General features: G+C 50.7%; 1 protein-coding gene across 4 annotated transcripts in view; it reads left to right on the top strand.

The window, feature by feature from the left end:
• Positions 1–18,330, top strand: part of SUPT6H (SPT6 homolog, histone chaperone and transcription elongation factor) — a 47,126-nt gene extending 28,796 nt beyond the window's left edge. For all 4 annotated transcript variants that reach the window (XM_087890683.1, XM_087890686.1, XM_087890691.1 and 1 more), the window contains exons 22-37: positions 1,496–1,633; positions 2,618–2,785; positions 3,584–3,711; positions 4,873–5,080; positions 5,161–5,308; positions 5,676–5,818; positions 6,729–6,869; positions 8,817–9,012; positions 9,136–9,374; positions 9,858–9,971; positions 10,721–10,845; positions 11,277–11,389; positions 12,425–12,502; positions 12,601–12,767; positions 14,260–14,450; positions 17,449–18,330. In XM_087890683.1, the coding sequence (XP_087746809.1) occupies positions 1,496–1,633; positions 2,618–2,785; positions 3,584–3,711; positions 4,873–5,080; positions 5,161–5,308; positions 5,676–5,818; positions 6,729–6,869; positions 8,817–9,012; positions 9,136–9,374; positions 9,858–9,971; positions 10,721–10,845; positions 11,277–11,389; positions 12,425–12,502; positions 12,601–12,767; positions 14,260–14,450; positions 17,449–17,635 (2,484 nt within the window). In that variant the 3' untranslated portion in view covers positions 17,636–18,330. The remainder of the gene's footprint in view (positions 1–1,495; positions 1,634–2,617; positions 2,786–3,583; positions 3,712–4,872; positions 5,081–5,160; positions 5,309–5,675; positions 5,819–6,728; positions 6,870–8,816; positions 9,013–9,135; positions 9,375–9,857; positions 9,972–10,720; positions 10,846–11,276; positions 11,390–12,424; positions 12,503–12,600; positions 12,768–14,259; positions 14,451–17,448) is intronic.

Here is an 18,330-nt window from a genome sequence, read left to right as displayed (position 1 = left end):
ATGTCACTACAATTGCGCAGAAGTCACTGGATGCGCATCCCGCAAAAGTTCTTCCTCGCATGCAGACAAACCCTCAGTGTTTACAGAAATAATAGCTAAGAGCCGTGGGAGCGCAGTGGTTAGAATGCAGTATTGCAGGCAAAAACTCTGCCCACAAGCAGGAAGTTCGATCTTGACCGGCTCGAGGTTGACGCGGCCTTCCGTCCTTCCAGTAAAATGAGGCTGACATTATAAATCGCTTAGAGAGTGCACTGTGGAGCAGTCTATAAGTAAGTGCTATTGCTTGGAAAGGAAGGGGAAGGGAAGGAAGGAAGCCGGGGTGGGGGGGGCAGTGGTTAAAGTGCCGTATTGCAGGTTAACTGCTGACTGTCAGCAGTTTGATCCTGACCAGCTCAAGGTTGACTCAGCCTTCTGTCCTTCCGAGGTTGGTAAAACAAGGACCCAGATTGTTGGGAACAATACGTTGACTTTGTAAACAGCTTAGAGAGGGCTATCAAGCACTGTGAAGCGGTCTATAAATCTAAATGCTACTCCTAAGTGCTAATAGTCATCTGTGGATCTGAAAAGGTCCTTTGTGGGATGCACATAGTGTTGCAGGTATTCCACTCAGTTGTGGTCGTACGTTGAGGATGACCTGTAAAAGGGGAAATGGGGGCATTCTAGAAACGTGCAGATACTGGTCGAAAAGTAGGAAATATTAGGCAGCCTTGAGGAGGAATGAATGTTTGGCAAAAGAAGTGAAAATATTTTGCTTTTCGCATACAAGGATCTCAATTGTGCTGCAAGGGTGAGCCAGCAGAAACATCCAAGTGGAATGAATTCAAGTGGAACAGGGTACAATGAGAGGCGAAGGGGTCGCGACCGAACGGATACTGAGAGAACCCGGGTTGCATGCAGAAGGAGGGGCTGGGATGAAAGGCCTTTGGGTGGCACCTCTATAGAGAATAAATCAGGATTAAATGGCAAACAATGTGAGGAAGGGAAAAGGTGGAAGGGAAGCCCAGGGAGTCGTGGTGGAATGGAGTTAATGAAAGGCAGAGAGAGGATGGGTTCAAAGTATGGAAGCCCTGGCACGAAACCTGCCACCAGAAGTTTTGAGTTCTCCAACACTGGAAGTTTTTAAGAAGAGATTGGACAGCCGTTGGTCTAAAATGGTATAGAGGTTTCCTGCCTGAGTAGGGGGTTGGACTACAAGACCTCCAAAGTCTCTCCCAACTTTGTTCTGTTCTGTTCTGTTCTGTTCTGTTCTATTCTATTCTATTCTATTCTATTCTATTCTATTCTATTCTATTCTATTCTATTCTATTCTATTCCTAATTCCTAATTCCTAATTCCTAATTCCTATTCTGTTCTACTCTACTCTTATTTCTATTCTATTCCATTCTAACAATCTGGTGAACGTGAGAATGTGTTGCAAGGGTAGGAAAGGCAGAGGAGGGACCGAGGAAGGTGGGCCAATAAACCAGAACCAACTACAGGTTGACTCTCCTCGCAGACCGAGTTCAGGGACTATCCGCCCGTCTTGCGCCAAGCTGTCTCCCTTGCTCGCCGCATCCAGGACCCGCTGGTCGAGTTTGCCCAAGTCTGCAGCCCCGACGAGGACATTCTCTGCCTCAAGCTACACCCCATGCAGGTAACCCCCGGGAGGCCTTCTCTGGAAGACAACAGGCTGGAGTATTTTATTTGTTTGTACCCCGCCTTCATTATTTGAAACATCTCAAGGGGGCAAACACATCCAACACCCCTCCCTCCTCCTGTTTTGCCCACAACAACTACCCTGTGAGGTTGGGCTGAGTGAGAATGACTGGCTCAAAGTTACCCAGCTGGCTTTTGTGCCTATGGCAGGACTAGAACTCACCATCTCCTGGATATTGGTCCAAAATCACCGAGCCAGCTTTCTTGCCTAACGCGGGACTAGAATTCACTCTCTCCTGGTGATTGGCCCGAAGTCACCCAGCCAGCTTTCATGCCTAACGCGGGACTAGAATTCACTCGCTCCTAGGGATTGACCCAGAGTTACCCAGCCGAACTGGGAGGACTAGAACTCCTCGTCTCCTGATAATCTGTCCAAAGTCACCAAGCTGGCTTCATGGCTAAGGGGAAACTAGAACTCCCCATCTCCTGATGAATGGCCCCAAATCACCCAGACGGCTTCCATGGCTAAAGCGGAACTAGAACTCCCCGTCTCCTTTCTAGCCCGGTGTCTTAACCTTTAGACCAAACCGGCTCTTGGTCCTTCCAATTGGGGAGGCCGTGAGGGTCCGAGGCCAGTCAGGAAAAAAGAATTGGGCACCGAGTTGGTGGGTGGGGAAAAAACTCCTGTCCCTTCCAAAGCCAGTCTTGAACAGGTGTTTAGATGCTAAGCGGACTTTGGCTAGAGCCTCATTCTCTCATGGGGAGACTCTCTAAAAGATGGTGAGGGGTGGGCTGCTCTGGGTGGGCTTAAGACCTGGAGTCCAGAAGCGTATGTGTGTGTGGGTGGGGGGAGGTTCCATCAGCTCAGCAGGAAGCCTCCCCTCCAAGTTCTCTGGTTCATCCCACTCCCCTTGACTGGACTGGGCCAGCCGTCTTCTGAAGCTGGAGGGCTGATGCTCTCTTCTCTGTGCCCACCACCCAGGACCACGTGGTGAAGGAAGAGCTGCTGGGCTCCCTCTACTGCGAATTCATCAACCGGGTGAACGAGGTGGGCGTGGACGTGAACCGGGCCATCGCCCACCCCCACAGCCAGGCTCTCCTGCAGTTCGTCTGTGGCCTGGGACCCCGCAAGGGCACCCACTTGCTGAAGGTAGGGCTCTGCTAGGCACGGGTGCGGGAGGGCTGGGGGACCCCAAAGATGGGAAGGGCAACAGAAACCACCCTGTTAAAGATGGTCCTCGCCTTACAATCATCCGCTTTAGTGACCGCTGAAGAAAGTGACTGATGGCCGTTTTTCACACTTAACGACCGTTGCAGGATTCCCACAGTCCCCTGATCAAAATTCAGACACTTGGCAACTGACTCGTATTTATGACGGTTGCAGTGTCCATCAAGGGGGGAGGTGTCACGTGATTCCCCTTTTTGCGACCTTCTGACAAGCAGATTCGATGGGGAAGCCGGATTCGCTTAACAGCCGTGTTCCTGACTTAACAATTGCAGTGATTCCCTGAACAACGGCGGCAAGGAAAGTCACAACTGAGCCAAAAATGTCAGTTGCTAACCAGAACAGCGGATGAGTTTTGCTCCGTTTTACAACCATTCCTGCCACCGTTGCTTAGTGAATCACCACGATGTTAAATCAGTCAATATGTGAAAGTTGCCAAACGCCCAAATTTTGATCAGATGACTGTGAGGATGTTGCAGTGCGAAGACCGGTTGTAAGTCACTTTTTTCAGGGTTATTGAGTGGTCACTAAGTGAATGGTTGTAAGTTGAGAATTGCCTGCATGTCTGTTGAAAAACAGGGGGACAGACTCTGGGTGGGAGCCCAAGGGGGCTGGGGGCTTGGGAGGACATCTGCCTCCTCCAGACCTTTCTCCTTAACCCCCAAACGGCCCCCTCGGTTCTCCCCGGCCTCTGAGTGCCGCCTGCCCTGCCTCCTCTTTCAGATCCTGAAGCAGAACAACACGAGGCTGGAGAACCGGACTCAGCTGGTCACCATGTGCCACATGGGGCCCAAAGTCTTCATCAACTGCGCCGGCTTCATCAAGATCGACACAGCCTCGCTGGGAGACAGGTGGGTGCCCGGGGGGAGCCAGCAAAGCAGCCCTTCTGGCAGGTCCTCTGCTGGGCACGGCTGCTGCAGAGTCCCGGAGGAAGCCTCCGCGGCTCCAGCCCCCCAATGCCAGGGGCTGCTCTCGGCCGAGGGTCACAGCAGTCCCCGTTGGTCGGTTGAACTTTTTAAATGTGTATTCTGCCCTTTTGGCTGTAGGTGGCGTACAACAAATAAAAACAACACCATTAAAATACTTTGACTTATGACCAAAATTGAGCCCAAAATTTGTAGTTATTCTCTTTTGTAGTTCTGTTCTATATTCTATTATTATGTTCTATTCTGTTCTGTTCTGTTCTATTCTATTCTACTCTATTCTACATGCTTTAGAAAATAGCTTGACCCCCTCCTCTCTGTGACAACCCCTCAAATATTGGAAGACTGATATCATGTCTCCCCTGGTCCTTCTCTTCACTAGACTAGCCAGGCCCAGTTCCTAGACTTAGCCACTCTACTAACTGCTCCTACAAAACTTAATTTTATTCATAGTTTTATTCCTCATTCGTACTGTGCATAGATGATGATGATGATGATGATGATGATGATGATGATGATGATGATGATAATAATAATAATTTTATTTCTATACCGCCCTTCTCCAGAAGGACTCAGGGCGGTGTACAGCCAATTTAAAAACACAGGACACAACAATGATTAAAAATTAAAATAATTAAATAGATTTGGCCGATTTAAAACCCCAAAAATTTAAAATACCCCAATTTAAAATTATTATGTTGATAGCCCGGCCTGGAGGAACAACAGGGTCTTCAATGCGCAGAGTGGAGTGGAATGGAACAGAATGGAATAGAAATACAATACAGAATAGACTATAATACAGAATAGACTATAAAATAGTCTTCCAATAGAGAATAGACTACTTTGACTGCACACGAATCGGCATACATGAGAACGAAATTTCCTTGCCTACAGGTCTCAAAGGGTCACCACCTCCAACATACCCTACATGAACATTTTTAAAGCAATTCACCCGACTGGTGCTTTATGTTTTGATAGAGATTTTATATTCTGTGTTGGTGGAATTTCATGCACTTAGTGCCGTATTCTGTTAACGCCATGTGAAATAAATAAAACTCCCCTGACGTTGCCTGTCTTCTGGGTTCCCAGCACGGACTCCTACATCGAGGTCCTGGACGGCTCCAGGGTCCACCCAGAAACCTACGAATGGGCGCGGAAGATGGCGGTCGATGCTCTGGAGTACGACGAGTCGGCTGAAGACGCCAATCCAGCCGGGGCCCTGGAGGAGATCCTGGAAAACCCGGAACGTCTGAAGGATCTGGACCTCGACGCCTTCGCAGAGGAGCTGGAGAGACAGGTCAGCAGACCCTCCCCAACCCCAAAGGAAGGGTCTTCCTGGGTTCTCTCCAGATGTTCACGACCCCCGTGTCTCTTCAGGGCTACGGCGACAAGCACATCACCCTGTACGACATCCGAGCGGAGCTGAGCTGCCGCTACAAGGACCTAAGGAGCCCCTATCGCTCCCCCAATTCTGAGGAGGTCTTCAACATGTTGACCAAAGAGACCCCCGAAACCTTCTACATCGGTAGGTGCACCCAACTCTTGTTATCTTGTGGGTCAGGTAGATGGGACTGGCAAGAGACGGTCCCTCAGATCACCTGATTTGTCAGTTCCTCAAGTCTGCCCATAGTCTGGGTGTGGATGGTTGTGTGGATGGTTTGTCTCCGAACATACCTGGAAGGAGCCTGCTGGTGGCCCTCCGCTAGGCATCTCCTCCAAAAACAGGATCCTGGTTTGTCTGGTTTCTCTGTCTCACCCAAGATGGCCCCCATCCCAGCCCCAGCAGAAGCGAGGGCCTCACCAGCTCCCCATTGCACTGAGATAGGTTTTGCAAAGCTATTGCTTGTCTTGAGGTGAGGCATCCCTAAAGGTCCAGCTTCTCCTGTCCACAGGTAAACTGATCATCTGCAACGTGACGGGAATCGCCCATCGACGACCGCAAGGAGAGAGCTACGACCAGGCCATCAGGAATGACGAGACGGGCCTCTGGCAGTGCCCCTTCTGTCAGCAGGATAACTTCCCCGAGCTGAGCGAGGTAACCCAGAGGGCTGACCTCCAGCCTTGTATCCACACAGTTTCCTGGCGGTGCTGTGCTGTCCTTTCCTCGTCTGCTCGAAAGCTTCCGAAGCCATCCTGAACCCCATCACACCTACTCGGAATAACAGAGTTGGAAGGGAGCTTGTAGGTCTTCTAGTCCAACCTCCTGCCCAGTGATGAAGCACCCACAACTTCTGGTTTATTGTTCTCACTGTCGTAAAATGTGTTAGTTCTAGGTTGCTTTCCATCCATTGCTTCTTGTCCTGCCTTTGGGTGCTTTGGAAAATAGCTTGACCCCGTCTTCTTTGGGGCAGCCCCTGAGATATTGGAAGACTACTATCATGTCTCCCCTGGTCCTTCTCTTCATTAAACTAGACACACCCAGTGTCAGGGTTTCAATGTCATCTCAAATATTCCATTTATTGAGTACGACAGATCTGGCCCCGACTTCGTCATAGCCAATACTAACCCTCTGACCCCCAAACCCTTCCCTTTCTGTTCCCCAATTCTCATCTTCTCATTAGCCATCTTCCAAGTCAGTCTCCCCAGCTTCTGACCTCACCCCACAGGAATGTTCCCCCCTCCCATCCCATCTCCTAGGGGATATTATCTACAGAGAAAATAAGTAGGTGAAAAGTCAAGCCTCATCTTTTTATGGCAGCATCAGAATGCTGACATCCAGCTCCTGCAACCATTCTTCATGTGTTTTAGCCTCCGGTCCCCAGCCATCCTTGTGGCTCTTCTCTTTCTGGAGTCTTCCGTCTGTTGAGATGGGGAGGGCTTCCCTGGTTCCCTCTTGCACCCTCCATAAGATGCTGTGTTCTTGGGGACGAACTCGTGTAGGTCACACGTGGACTCGTGTGGTTGGCTAAGCAACCAGGCTAATGCGACACCTTTCCTCTGTCCAGGTCTGGAACCATTTTGACAGTGGCTCCTGCCCCGGTCAGGCCATTGGGGTGAAAACCCGTCTGGACAACGGTGTCACTGGCTTTATCCCCACCAAATTCCTCAGCGACAAAGTGGTCAAACGGCCGGAGGAAAGAGTCAAGGTAGGTTATGGGGAGTTCAGCCCAGGCGGCTTGGTCAACAGCCGGTCAAGATGTCCAGGGCCTCTCCCCGGCCTCTGGCATGCACAAGGCTGGTGCCGGCTCCTCTCACTGAGTTATACCGCCACACCTGTCCCCTCTTCCCAGCATGCTGCTACACTGCCCTTTGGCCAGGCAGTGGGAGGCTGGCCAAAGTAATTAGCGGGCAGTGACCGCCCGTTTGTTTAAAAGGCTCGCTTTCTGGCTGGGAGTAGATCTCCAGCATGGAAGACGGGAAAGCAAAATACCCACCTCTTTCTGGGGAGGGGGTCTTATTTTCCCAGGCTGGATGTTTGTGCAGCTTCTTGGCTGGGGATTGGAGCCTTGGAGGGGGGGTGGGAGAGAATGGGGGGGTGGCAGAATCCGAGTCCTCCCTGGGCCTCTCTCCAGCCATGGTTGTTCGGTTGGCCAGTTTTGCAATTGTGCCTCGGGAGTATCTGAGCAGAATCACTGCTGCTCCCTGCTGAGTCTGCAATTCTTTGGCAGCCCCAAACTCTGCAAGGGCAGAGGCCCCACAGCTGGTGCCCAGGCCCCTTAACAGAATAACAAGGTTGGAAGGGACCTTGTAGGTCATCAGTCCAACACCCCTCCCATCCAAGCAGGAGACCCTACACCAAAGACCCTCGTAGTCTTGGCTTCCCCCCACTGCTTCAACAGGAGCCGAGACCCCAGCAAGCCCCAAGACCTCCCTCTGGGGCTGCTGAACCCCTTCAGAAGCTGGCGCTGTTGTTCTGTTTGAGTTTGAGTTTGAGTTTTATTAAATTTGTATACCGCCCTACTCCCGAAGGACTCAGGGCGGTGAACAGGCACAAGATAAAATACAGAAATACAAAAGTTAAAAACAAATTAAAATCAAATTAAATAATATTGGCCCACGACAATTAAAATCCCAATAAATTTAAAACAAATTAAAATTTCAATTTAAAATTTAAAAGAAAGGGGAGAAAAATTAGCCCAGGCCGGCTTGCTGGAATAAAAGGGTCTTAAGAGCACGGCGGAAGGTGCACAGATCTGTATCTGGTCTGCTTCTGAAGCAGAAGACACTCCGGCTTAACAGACTAATAAGAGTTGGAAGGGACCTTGGAGGCCTTCTAGTCCAACCCCCTGCTCAGGCAGGAAACTCTACCATTTCAGACAAAGGGCTGTCCAGTCTCTTCCGAAAAGCCTCCAGTGATGGATCACCCACAACTTCTGGAGGCGAGCCGTTCCACTAGTTAAATCTTACCCTATTTCTCTCCTTCCACCTCTGCCAAACATCTGGCATCGAGGCCCACCACTGGGTTTCACACTGGCCTATTCTTTCTCCTCTACCCCAAAACACTGAATATTGTCCTGCATGTAGCAGCTTGATGTACACAGAGGTAAGGGTGTGGCAACCATATTTAGGGTGCTCCCGAGGCTCCGTCCCTCCTGCCCCCTCGGCCGCTAGAACCATCCACTCAACAAGGAGAGAGACCCCACCGAATGGTTCCCGTGAGGCCCACCCCTTGCAGACTGTCCACAGGGGTTCTTGGTTGAACCCATCAGAGCTACGAAAGCATCCAGCAGGACAAGGAGGGCTCAGCTCCCCACATCGAGACCCCACAAGGTCATAGATGAGAGTGACCAATGCATTTTCTGACCCTAAAGAGCCCCAGGGACCCACTTCAACCTGAGCGTTTTAGATGGACCAGGCCATTGTTCCCTAGAAGGGGAGAGTTGGTGACTGCAGAAGACACTTTGGGCCACCATCAGGGTCTTTTGATGGACAAGCACCACTGGTGGTGAAATCAGTCACGCATACCTCCTCCTCCTCCTCCTCCTCATCCACCCAAGCTTCAGCAATGCTGGGTTCACCTCCGCATGTCCGGTGGGACCTCTTGAATTCCTTCCTTCCTTCCTTCCTTCCTTCCTTCCTTCCTTCCTTGGCAGGTGGGGATGACCGTCCATTGCAGGATCATGAAGATCGACATTGAGAAGTTCAGCGCTGACCTGACCTGCAGAACCTCTGACCTCATGGACAGGAGTAATGAGTGGAAGCTGCCCAAGGACGCCCACTACGACTTTGCGGACGAGGCCTCCGACCACAAGCAGGAGGAAGAGCTGAAGAGGAAGCAGCAACGGACAAGTGAGTCCGGGGTGGGGCCCGGCCCTCCCACCTGAGGGAGAGAGGGAGGGAGGGAGGGAGGGCAGGCAGACCTCCTGCTGGAGAGCAGATGCCAACGGGTGGCCCGGCCTCTTCTCCCCACAGCATACATCAAGCGGGTGATCGCGCACCCCTCCTTCCACAACATCAACTTCAAGCAGGCCGAGAAGATGATGGAGACCATGGACCAAGGCGACGTCATCATCCGGCCCAGCAGCAAAGGAGAGAATCACCTGACAGTCACCTGGAAGGTGTGCGACAACATCTACCAGCATGTGGACGTGCGAGAGGAGGGCAAGGAGAACGCCTTCAGCCTGGGCTCCACCCTCTGGATCAACACCGAAGTGAGCAGGGGCTGAGCACGCGTGGGGAGGGGGGAACGGGGGTGGTCAGGTCCCCATAGATCCCTGTTGGGACGTTGCCATTCTGATGGGAGGGGGACCCAGTGGCGTTTTCTGACCTATTGCTAGTTCTGGTCTTTACTTTGATGTACCTTCCTGGGAATGGGGGGGAGGGATGAGCCTGGGACCATCTGTTTCATCTCAGATCACCTGAGAACAACTTCTTATCGCCTTCTCAGCTCAAAATTCCCACAACAACGTCACACCTGGGGACCGGACGCAGGGGAGGGAACTTTTAACCAAATGTTTTCGAGCGGGAACTTTAGATCCTACCTATTCTCCTTGCTATGGCTACCTCCCAAGAAAAGTTCCTTTTGAACTGCTGCCTGTTTCAAGAGTTCTGTTCCCTTGAGGGGAGGGGAGAGGCAGGGCCTTACAAGGGTCCTCCCGTCTGGCACCTCTTCCCATTCTCCTTTCCTCCCCCAGGAGTTTGAGGACCTGGACGAGATCGTGGCCCGCTATGTCCAGCCCATGGCCTCCTTCGCCCGCGATTTGCTCAGCCATAAATACTACCAAGATTGCAACGGAGGAGACCGGAAGGTGAGTGGGGGGACTGGGCAGAGTCCCTTCCTTAACAAGGGGTCACCTTTCTCATGTAACGTTATTTTCTTCAAAAAGAAGTTGAAATATGAAACCCTAAAAAAAATTAGATACATAAAAGAAAAATGAAGAAGAAACAAAAGAGACGGTATATTAAACAAAAAAGTGCATTGAAAAAAAAGCATAAACCCATATTGTCCCCTCAGTTAAATCCTGGTGAATATATTGCAATAATCTCGGTCTCCCACCCCTCTTACCACCAAGGGTCCCCTTGGCCAACGGGCTGAGCTGCGTCTCTCTCCATCCAGTGCAGGTGGGGTTAAATGGCATCAGCTGATAACCTTTGAAGGGGTTTGGTGGGTCGGAAGTGGTGCTGTCCGGTTCCTTCTGGGTTTGGGCAGATGTTTGGTAGATGACCTCAACTCTCCCCTTCCGGTGCTTCTCAGGGGGCAGAGCTGGGTCCTCCCACCGCCCAGGTGGGCTGGCATCCGGTCCCAGACATAAGTCTGGTGTTCACCGCTGGGTTCAGTCCGGTGGGCAGCAGCCGGCTTAACCCTCTTCAACCAAGAACTGGGAGTTTTATGGGTCTTGGACGCAGGAAGGAAATTCTGTGGGTCCTGAGGGTGACACCCCCTCCGCCCCCCCGGTCTTTTGAACGGGCACCCTGAGGTCTCCCAGGGAGGGAGGGAGGAGCCTCCTTTCAGGGCAAATGCCAATCACTGTCTCCTCTCCCTCGTCCGTCTGCTCAGAAACTGGAGGAGCTGCTGGTGAAAACCAAGAAGGAGAAGCCCACCTTCATCCCCTACTTCATCTGCTCCTGCAAGGACCTTCCGGGGAAGTTCCTGCTGGGCTACCAGCCACGAGGCAAGCCGAGGTGGGTCTGCCCCCCTCTCGGGCCAGGCGGTCAAGCTCTTCAGCTGCTCCCTGGCTCGGCCCAGTGGCCTTTTTAGTGGGGTCCCTGGGGTTGACCCCAGGACCTCTTGCACGCAGAATGGCGGTCCTGCTGCTGAGAGAAACCCCTTCCCCAGCCCCCCCCGGCCCCCTCCCCCAGAAATGCTGGAGTGTCTGTCACAGGCAGAGTTCCTCAGCCACAGCTGGTCTGAATGCACCCTTGGGGGTATTTCGTGCTTGCCCCCCTTCCCCCCCACACACACACACCCGGGGTCTCTGCCTTTCTGGCTTCTTCTGGCAAACAGGCAAGCCTGAATCAGAAGGGGTGGGAGGTTGGGTGTCCCGCTCTTCCCCCCCAGGACTGGCCTGACCATCCATGTTGGCCCGAGTTGGCACAAAATTCTCTCGCCACAGAATCGAGTACGTGACTGTGACGCCAGAGGGATTCCGGTACCGCAACCACATCTTCCCCACGGTCAACGGCCTTTTCCGGTGGTTCAAGGATCACTACCAGGACCCTGTGCCAGGTAAGGCCTAGGTGCACCCACCCACACACGAACTGGCCTCCTCCACGCAATGCCTGTTGCCCCTCTTGAGCAGCTGAATCTGAACCAGACAAAGACCGGGGAGCGCCTTCCCTGCCTCTGCCTGGAAAGACAGTTGTATTTATTTCATTGATTGATTGATTGATTTCTATAGCTACCCGTCTCAGCAAGCAATACTGAGTCAAGGAAAGCCAGGGAACGCCTTCCCTGCCTCTCTCTGGAATGATGGGGTTTTTTTCCATTTAGATTTGATTTGATTTGATTTGATTTGATTTGATTTGATTTGATTTGATTTGATTTGATTTGATTTGATTTGATTTGATTTGTCCGCCCAACTCAACAAACAATTCTGGACGGCTCACAATTCAAAAACAAATATCATTAAAATCTTAACAGCATTTTCAAGCAGTAAGAACAATAAAAACCATTTAAAAATATCATTAAAATGTCTAATTTGGGCACCTAGAGAGCAAGACGTCGGTTCACCGGATAGCCCAGGAGTGAGGCCCTTGATGCATGTCACGCCCCAAGCTCTGGAGCACAGCCTGGTCTTCAAAGCTTTACGGAAGGCTAACGGGTGGGTGGGTGGGTGGGTGGGTGGTGATGCTGCTGGCTCTGGCCTTGAATGGGGTGGTGGGGTGCCTGGTTCCCTGGCCGGCAGCTGCCCCTTCAAAGGGTCCTCCAATGCCTCTGAGCTCCAGGGCCACGGCTAATGCCAAGCAGCATTCCAGGACTCCAGGGATTGTCACAAAGAAGAATATGATGATGTTATTCCTAGCCTTTCCAGAAGACTACAAAGCCCAGAGGCCACATCCTTGGTGGTCCACTTCCTGCACAGCTGAGCAAGAGACCCCCCTCTTCAAATCTGCCTACAGCTCAGGGCCCCTCCCTTCACTTTCTCCCATTGTGCCAATCCAGCCAGAGAGAGTATCTCAGCCAGCGAGCAACTTCCTGAAGCTCTCACCTGTTTCTCACCTGGCCGTCCTCCCTCTCTTCTCTTCTCCCTTCCCTGCCCAGGTGTCACTCCCAGCAGCAGCAGCCGAACCCGGACGCCCGCCTCCATCAACGCCACTCCTGCCAACATCAACCTCGCAGGTGAGTCTCTGCAGAGGCTCCCATGACGCCACCTCCCTCCCTGGCGTGAAGGAACAGGGAGGGGTTTTCTAACCGCCTCCCTCCCTCTGTCTCGGCAGACCTGACCCGAGCCGTCAACGCCTTGCCGCAGAACATGACCTCCCAGATGTTCAGCGCCATTGCTGCCGTGACGGGGCAGGGGCAAAACGCCAACGCCACCCCTGCGCAGTGGGCTTCCAGTCAGTACGGCTACGGGGGCAGCGGCGGTGGCAGCAGCGCATATCACGTGAGTGGGCGGGAGGGGTCTGGGCCCCACGCGAGTCACCTGGCAGTGCCCCACCTCAGCTGGGCAGCAGGACAAGTGTTCAGAGACCGTCTCTGGAGCTTCTCCGCCATCCGGGTCACGGTTGTCCCAAAGGGGCTTTTTTCCCAAGAGGCAACTGGGCTTCCTGGTTTTTCTTTGAAGACGTTTCCCTTCTCTTCCAAGAAGCTTCTTCAGCTCTGACTGGATGGTGGGGAAGGGAAGGATTCATACTCCTTGCAGACAGAGCTGCCCATTTGCATCCTTTTTAGAAGGTCGTTGAGGCCGCTTGGAGGTTTTCCTGTGTCCGTGGGGGTCACCTGGGTGGTGCAAATGGGGGTGGAGCCTTCTTGGAACTCTTGAAAGTTGTTGAAATTGTGGTCAGCAGTTGCAAGAAGGCTCCGCCCCATTTGCACCACTCAGGTGACCCCCACGGACACAGGGAAACCTCCAAGCGGCCTCAGTGGCGCTCTATTAGAATGCAAATGACCAGTTATTTGCAAGGAGCTGAAGAAACTTCTTGGATGAGAAGTGAAACGTCTTCAAAGAAAAACCAGAAACTCCAGTTGCTCCTTTGGGATTCCCAGAGACCCTTTGCCCAAATCCTGCCCACTTGGTGCCCCACGTTTATTGGGAGGAAAAGAGAGAAAGCTACTCAGCCACAGGCCAGCTCTCCCTCCATGAGTCCGTCTGCTTTGAAAGTGGGCAGGAGAGCAGGGGTGGGGGGGCTGCTTTCCTATTTGGGGGGAGAAGGCACCGTTAAGCTCTTCCAGGGAAGGATGGGCTGAGCCGGCAGCCAGAGGGGCTCAACAGTCGCCCTGCCAGCAAGAGCCGGGACGAGGCGACATCCATGTTGCTAACTTAACCCTGGTATTGATTCGCTTAATGACTGTGGCAAGAAAAGTCGTAAAATGGGGCAAAACAAATGTCTCATTTAACAACAGAAATTTTGGGCTCAGTTGTGGCTGTAAGTCGAGGATTGATTGGGTTTCCTGCCTGAGCAGAGGGTTGGACTAGGTTTGACTTAACAACCACAATTGAACCCAAAAGTTTCCGTTGCTATGTAAGACGGTGAGTTGTTAAGCGACTTTTGCCCCATTTTATGACTGTTTTGCCAACGCTGCTAAGTAGATCGCTGCAGTCGTTAAGCGAATCCAGCTTCCCCCATTGACTTTGCCTGTCGGGTGGTCACAAAAGGGGATCACGTGACACACCCCCCCCCCCCCGGGGACGCAGCAACCGTCATAAATACGAGTCAGTTTCAAGCCCCTGAATTTTGATGGCGTGATTACTGGGACGCTACAGTGATTGTAAGTGGAAAACAGTCCCAAGCCATTTTTTGGGTGCCGTTGGAATGTCAGAGCGTCACTAAATAAATGGTGGTAAGTCAAAGACTACTGTATATGAGGACGTAAGGTTTTTCCCGCACCGAGAGCTGGGTGCCCCTGACTTGTGATGTGTCTCTCTTGAATTGCAGGTCTTCACCACGCCCGCCCAGCAGCCGGTGGCCACCCCTCTGCTGACCCCCAGCTACTCCTACACCACCCCCAGCCAGCCCATCACCACCCCCCAGTACCACCAGCTTCAGGCCAGCACCACCCCGCAGTCCACCCAGTCGCAGCCTCAGTCGCAGCCTTCCTCCAGCACTGGGCAACGGCAGCCCCCAAAGTAAGCAAGAGAGGGGGCCACAGGGAGGGGGGCTGGAGCTCCAGTTTCTGAGTTGCTGTTCAGCAGGAGCCCTTCCAAGGCTGCTCCGCTCTCCTCCTCCGCTGGCTGCCTGCCTCTCCAAGCAGCCCACGGAAGCCAGCCCTGGCTGGGAGAACAGGGAGGGGGCAGGGGGCGCTTCTCCCTCTGGGGCCTGGGAAGGGGCTTCCTGGGTCACGTCCCACTTTAAGCAGAGTCTCAATCCTCCAGGCCCTGGTTGTCCCAAAAATGCTTTTTTCTTGAAAGTGTTTTGCTTCTCTTCCAAGAAGCTTCTGTAGTTCTTCCCAGGAGGGAAAGGAGAGAGGGAGGGAAGAGAATAGAAAGGAAAAGAGGAGAGAAAGAGAAGGGAGGGAAGGAAGGAAGGAAGGAAGGAAGGAAGGAAGGAAGGAAGGAAGGAAGGAAGGAAGGAAGGAAGGAAGGAAGGAAGAAAGAAAGAAAGAGAAAGAAAGAAAGAAAGAAAGAAAGAAAGAAAGAAAGAAAGAAAGAAAGAAAGAAAGAAAGAAAAAAAAGAGAAAAAGGGAGGGAAGAGAATGGAAGAAAGGAAAGAAAAGAGAAGAAAAAGAAAAAGAAAGAAAGGAAAAAAAATAATCAGGCCAGATGAGTGGGAGGTAGAGGTATAGATAGGTATATAAATAGATGGATAGGAGGAAGGAAGAGAAAAGGAAGGAAGGAAGGAAGCCAGGAAGGAAGAAAGGAAAGAAAAGAGAAGCGAAAGGAAGGCAGGCTCAGGCCAGATGGGTGGGAAATATGTATAGAAACATTCATGGATGGATGGATGGATGGATGGATGGATGGATGGATGGATGGATGGATGGATGGAAGTAAGTCTTGAAGAACTAAAGAAGCTTCTTTGCTGAGAAGTGAAACATTTTCAAGGGAAAAAAAACCCCAAGAAAGTCCAGTTACTTTTTTCAAAAACAGGGATCAAGTTTTAAGGAAGAAAGATTTATTTTCTTTTAGCTATGTTTTTTTCAGGCGTTTATGGAATCAGCTTTTGGGCTCAAGCTACCTTTCAAGTTATTTTAATCCTTTACCCAGATGACTTTCCCCCTCGACGGCCTCGGACGGCCATCGCTGTCTTGCTGGGTCTGCCCTGAATTTTGGAGGAAGCCTTGCCAGAGAACGGCCTTCCTGCGGGGGCCTGTTGTTAGGGGGTCACCCAGGGCAGAAGCCAGGGCCAGGGGCCCAGCAGCCCCACCTACAGAAGGCTTCCGGGACAAAACAGAGGGAATCTTTGTAGCTCAGGGTTGAAACGAGGGGTCCTTGGGGCTCTCTGAGCTGGGCTGTTTTCTTGCAGACGTTTCATGACCCAGCTAGGGAACATCATCAGCACTGGAAGAGAATGGGGTTTGCTCTCAGTTTGTGTTCTATGACTGGCTTGCCCTGCCACTGTAGTTGGGGTTGGTCTTAGAGGTCATTTTGGAATGGAATGGAATGGGAAAGGAATAGAATGGAATGGAATGGAATGGAATGGAATGGAATGGAATGGGAAAGGAATAGAATAGAATAGAAAAGAATAGAATAGAATAGAATAGAATAGAATAGAATAGAATAGAATATAGAATAGAATATAGAATAGAATATAGAATGGAATAGAATATAGAATGGAATGGAATGGAATGGAATGGGAAAGGAATAGAATAGAATAGAATAGAATAGAATAGAATAGAATAGAATAGAATAGAATAGAATATAGAATAGAATATAGAATAGAATATAGAATAGAATATAGAATGGAATAGAATATAGAATGGAATGGAATGGGAAAGGAATAGAATAGAATAGAATAGAATAGAATAGAATAGAATAGAATAGAATAGAATAGAATAGAATAGAATAGAATAGAATAGAATAGAATAGAATAGAATAGAATATAGAATAGAATATAGAATAGAATATAGAATGGAATAGAATATAGAATGGAATGGAATGGAATGGAATGGGAAAGGAATAGAATAGAATAGAATAGAATAGAATAGAATAGAATAGAATAGAATAGAATAGAATAGAATAGAATAGAATAGAATAGAATAGAATAGAATATAGAATAGAATATAGAATAGAATATAGAATAGAATATAGAATGGAATAGAATATAGAATGGAATGGAATGGAATGGAATGGGAAAGGAATAGAATAGAATAGAATAGAATAGAATAGAATAGAATAGAATAGAATAGAATAGAATAGAATAGAATATAGAATAGAATATAGAATAGAATATAGAATAGAATATAGAATGGAATAGAATATAGAATGGAATGGAATGGAATGGGAAAGGAATAGAATAGAATAGAATAGAATAGAATAGAATAGAATAGAATAGAATAGAATAGAATAGAATAGAATAGAATAGAATAGAATAGAATATAGAATGGAATGGAATGGAATGGAATAGAATAGAATATGGAATGGAATGGAATGGAATGGGAAAGGAATAGAATAGAATAGAATAGAATAGAATAGAATAGAATAGAATAGAATAGAATATAGAATAGAATAGAATAGAATATGGAATGGAATGGAATGGAATGGAATGGAATGGAATGGAATGGAATGGAATGGAATGGAATAGAATAGAATCTATTAATTGGAGAGGTCTTGTTCCCTTTCTGGCTTGTTGATTGTCTCTCTTGCACAGTATGTAGATACTGTTTATGCCTAAGTGTTTGTTATAAGACTTCTGAAAATTCCGTGGCCTAGGATCATCAGTTTCCCAGTTGAAACTGTAGTTAGATCAGTCCATCTCTTGTGAAATTAAGGCTTCCAGGCCTTGGGTGCCAAGAGCAGGAGTGTCCAACCTTTAAGACGGCTGGACTTGCTGGCTGGGGAATTCTGGGAGTTGAAGTCCAGCCGTCAGGTTGGGCTCTCCTGCCAATGGGATGGCCCACCCTCAGGACACCGCCACAGCTGAAGGGACCCATGCCACCAGTCCTCATTGTCTCCCCCGTTTCCCCTGCAGGTCCACCTCCCACGCGCCCATCGACTGGGGCAAGATGGCCGAACAGTGGCTGCAGGAAAAGGAGGCCGAACGCCGGAAGCAGAAGCAGCGGCTGACCCCTCGCCCTTCGCCCAGCCCCATGATCGAAAGCACGCCCATGTCCGTGGCCGGCGACGCCACCCCGCTGTTGGACGAGATGGACCGGTAGTCTCCCACAGGAGGAGCACGATGACGGCTGCCCCCCCTTGCCCAGCCACCTCGCTCCGTCTTCTTCCTTTCGTTCGCTTCGCCCCGCGTGGAAAAAGTATGCCAGGGACGCCCAGCTGCGCCCTTTGCGGGCAGCGGAGACTTGAAGAAGCCGCTGGGCTGTTGGCACCAAGGCGGCCCTGCGGCTCTCGGACCCATTGAGGCCTTCGTGCGGGCCCGGTTTTTTTTTTTGCCCTCCGGTTCCCACTTTGCCAGGACTGGAGAGGCCGAAGCAGAATGGCCAGGCCAGGAGTGGCACGAGAAGGCCTGGCTTCTAACTCAGAGACTGGACGTGGCCCCTCCACCTCCTCTCCCTCCCTCTCTCGTTCTCTCTTTCGCTCTCGCTACTCTGTGCTCAGTGGCTGTGTCGATGTTTGGGGCGCTTTGCTGCCTGAGCTCCGAAAAAAATGCGGCCTCCGCCATAAGCCACATCGCAGGACAATATTTATTCAGTTGTGTTACTAAAAAAAGGAAAGGAAGGAAGGAAGAAAAAAAGCTTGCAAGAAAAAAAAAAAACCCCGGTCAATGGCGGCCTTTTGTGAAGGAGGAAGGGAGCGTCCGTGGCAGCGGCTGGAATGCCAAATAGCGTCTTCCCCTCCTTCCCCTCCCCCCTTGTCCCCTCCCGACAGCAAAAGGAATAAATGGTGTTTCTACGGA

The sequence above is a fragment of the Pantherophis guttatus genome, chromosome 1 (genome assembly GCF_059756535.1).
Source record: "Pantherophis guttatus breed Tessera chromosome 1, ASM5975653v1, whole genome shotgun sequence".
Classification (NCBI taxonomy): Eukaryota; Metazoa; Chordata; class Lepidosauria; order Squamata; family Colubridae; genus Pantherophis; species Pantherophis guttatus.
This window is presented reverse-complemented; position numbering and strand designations above follow the sequence as displayed.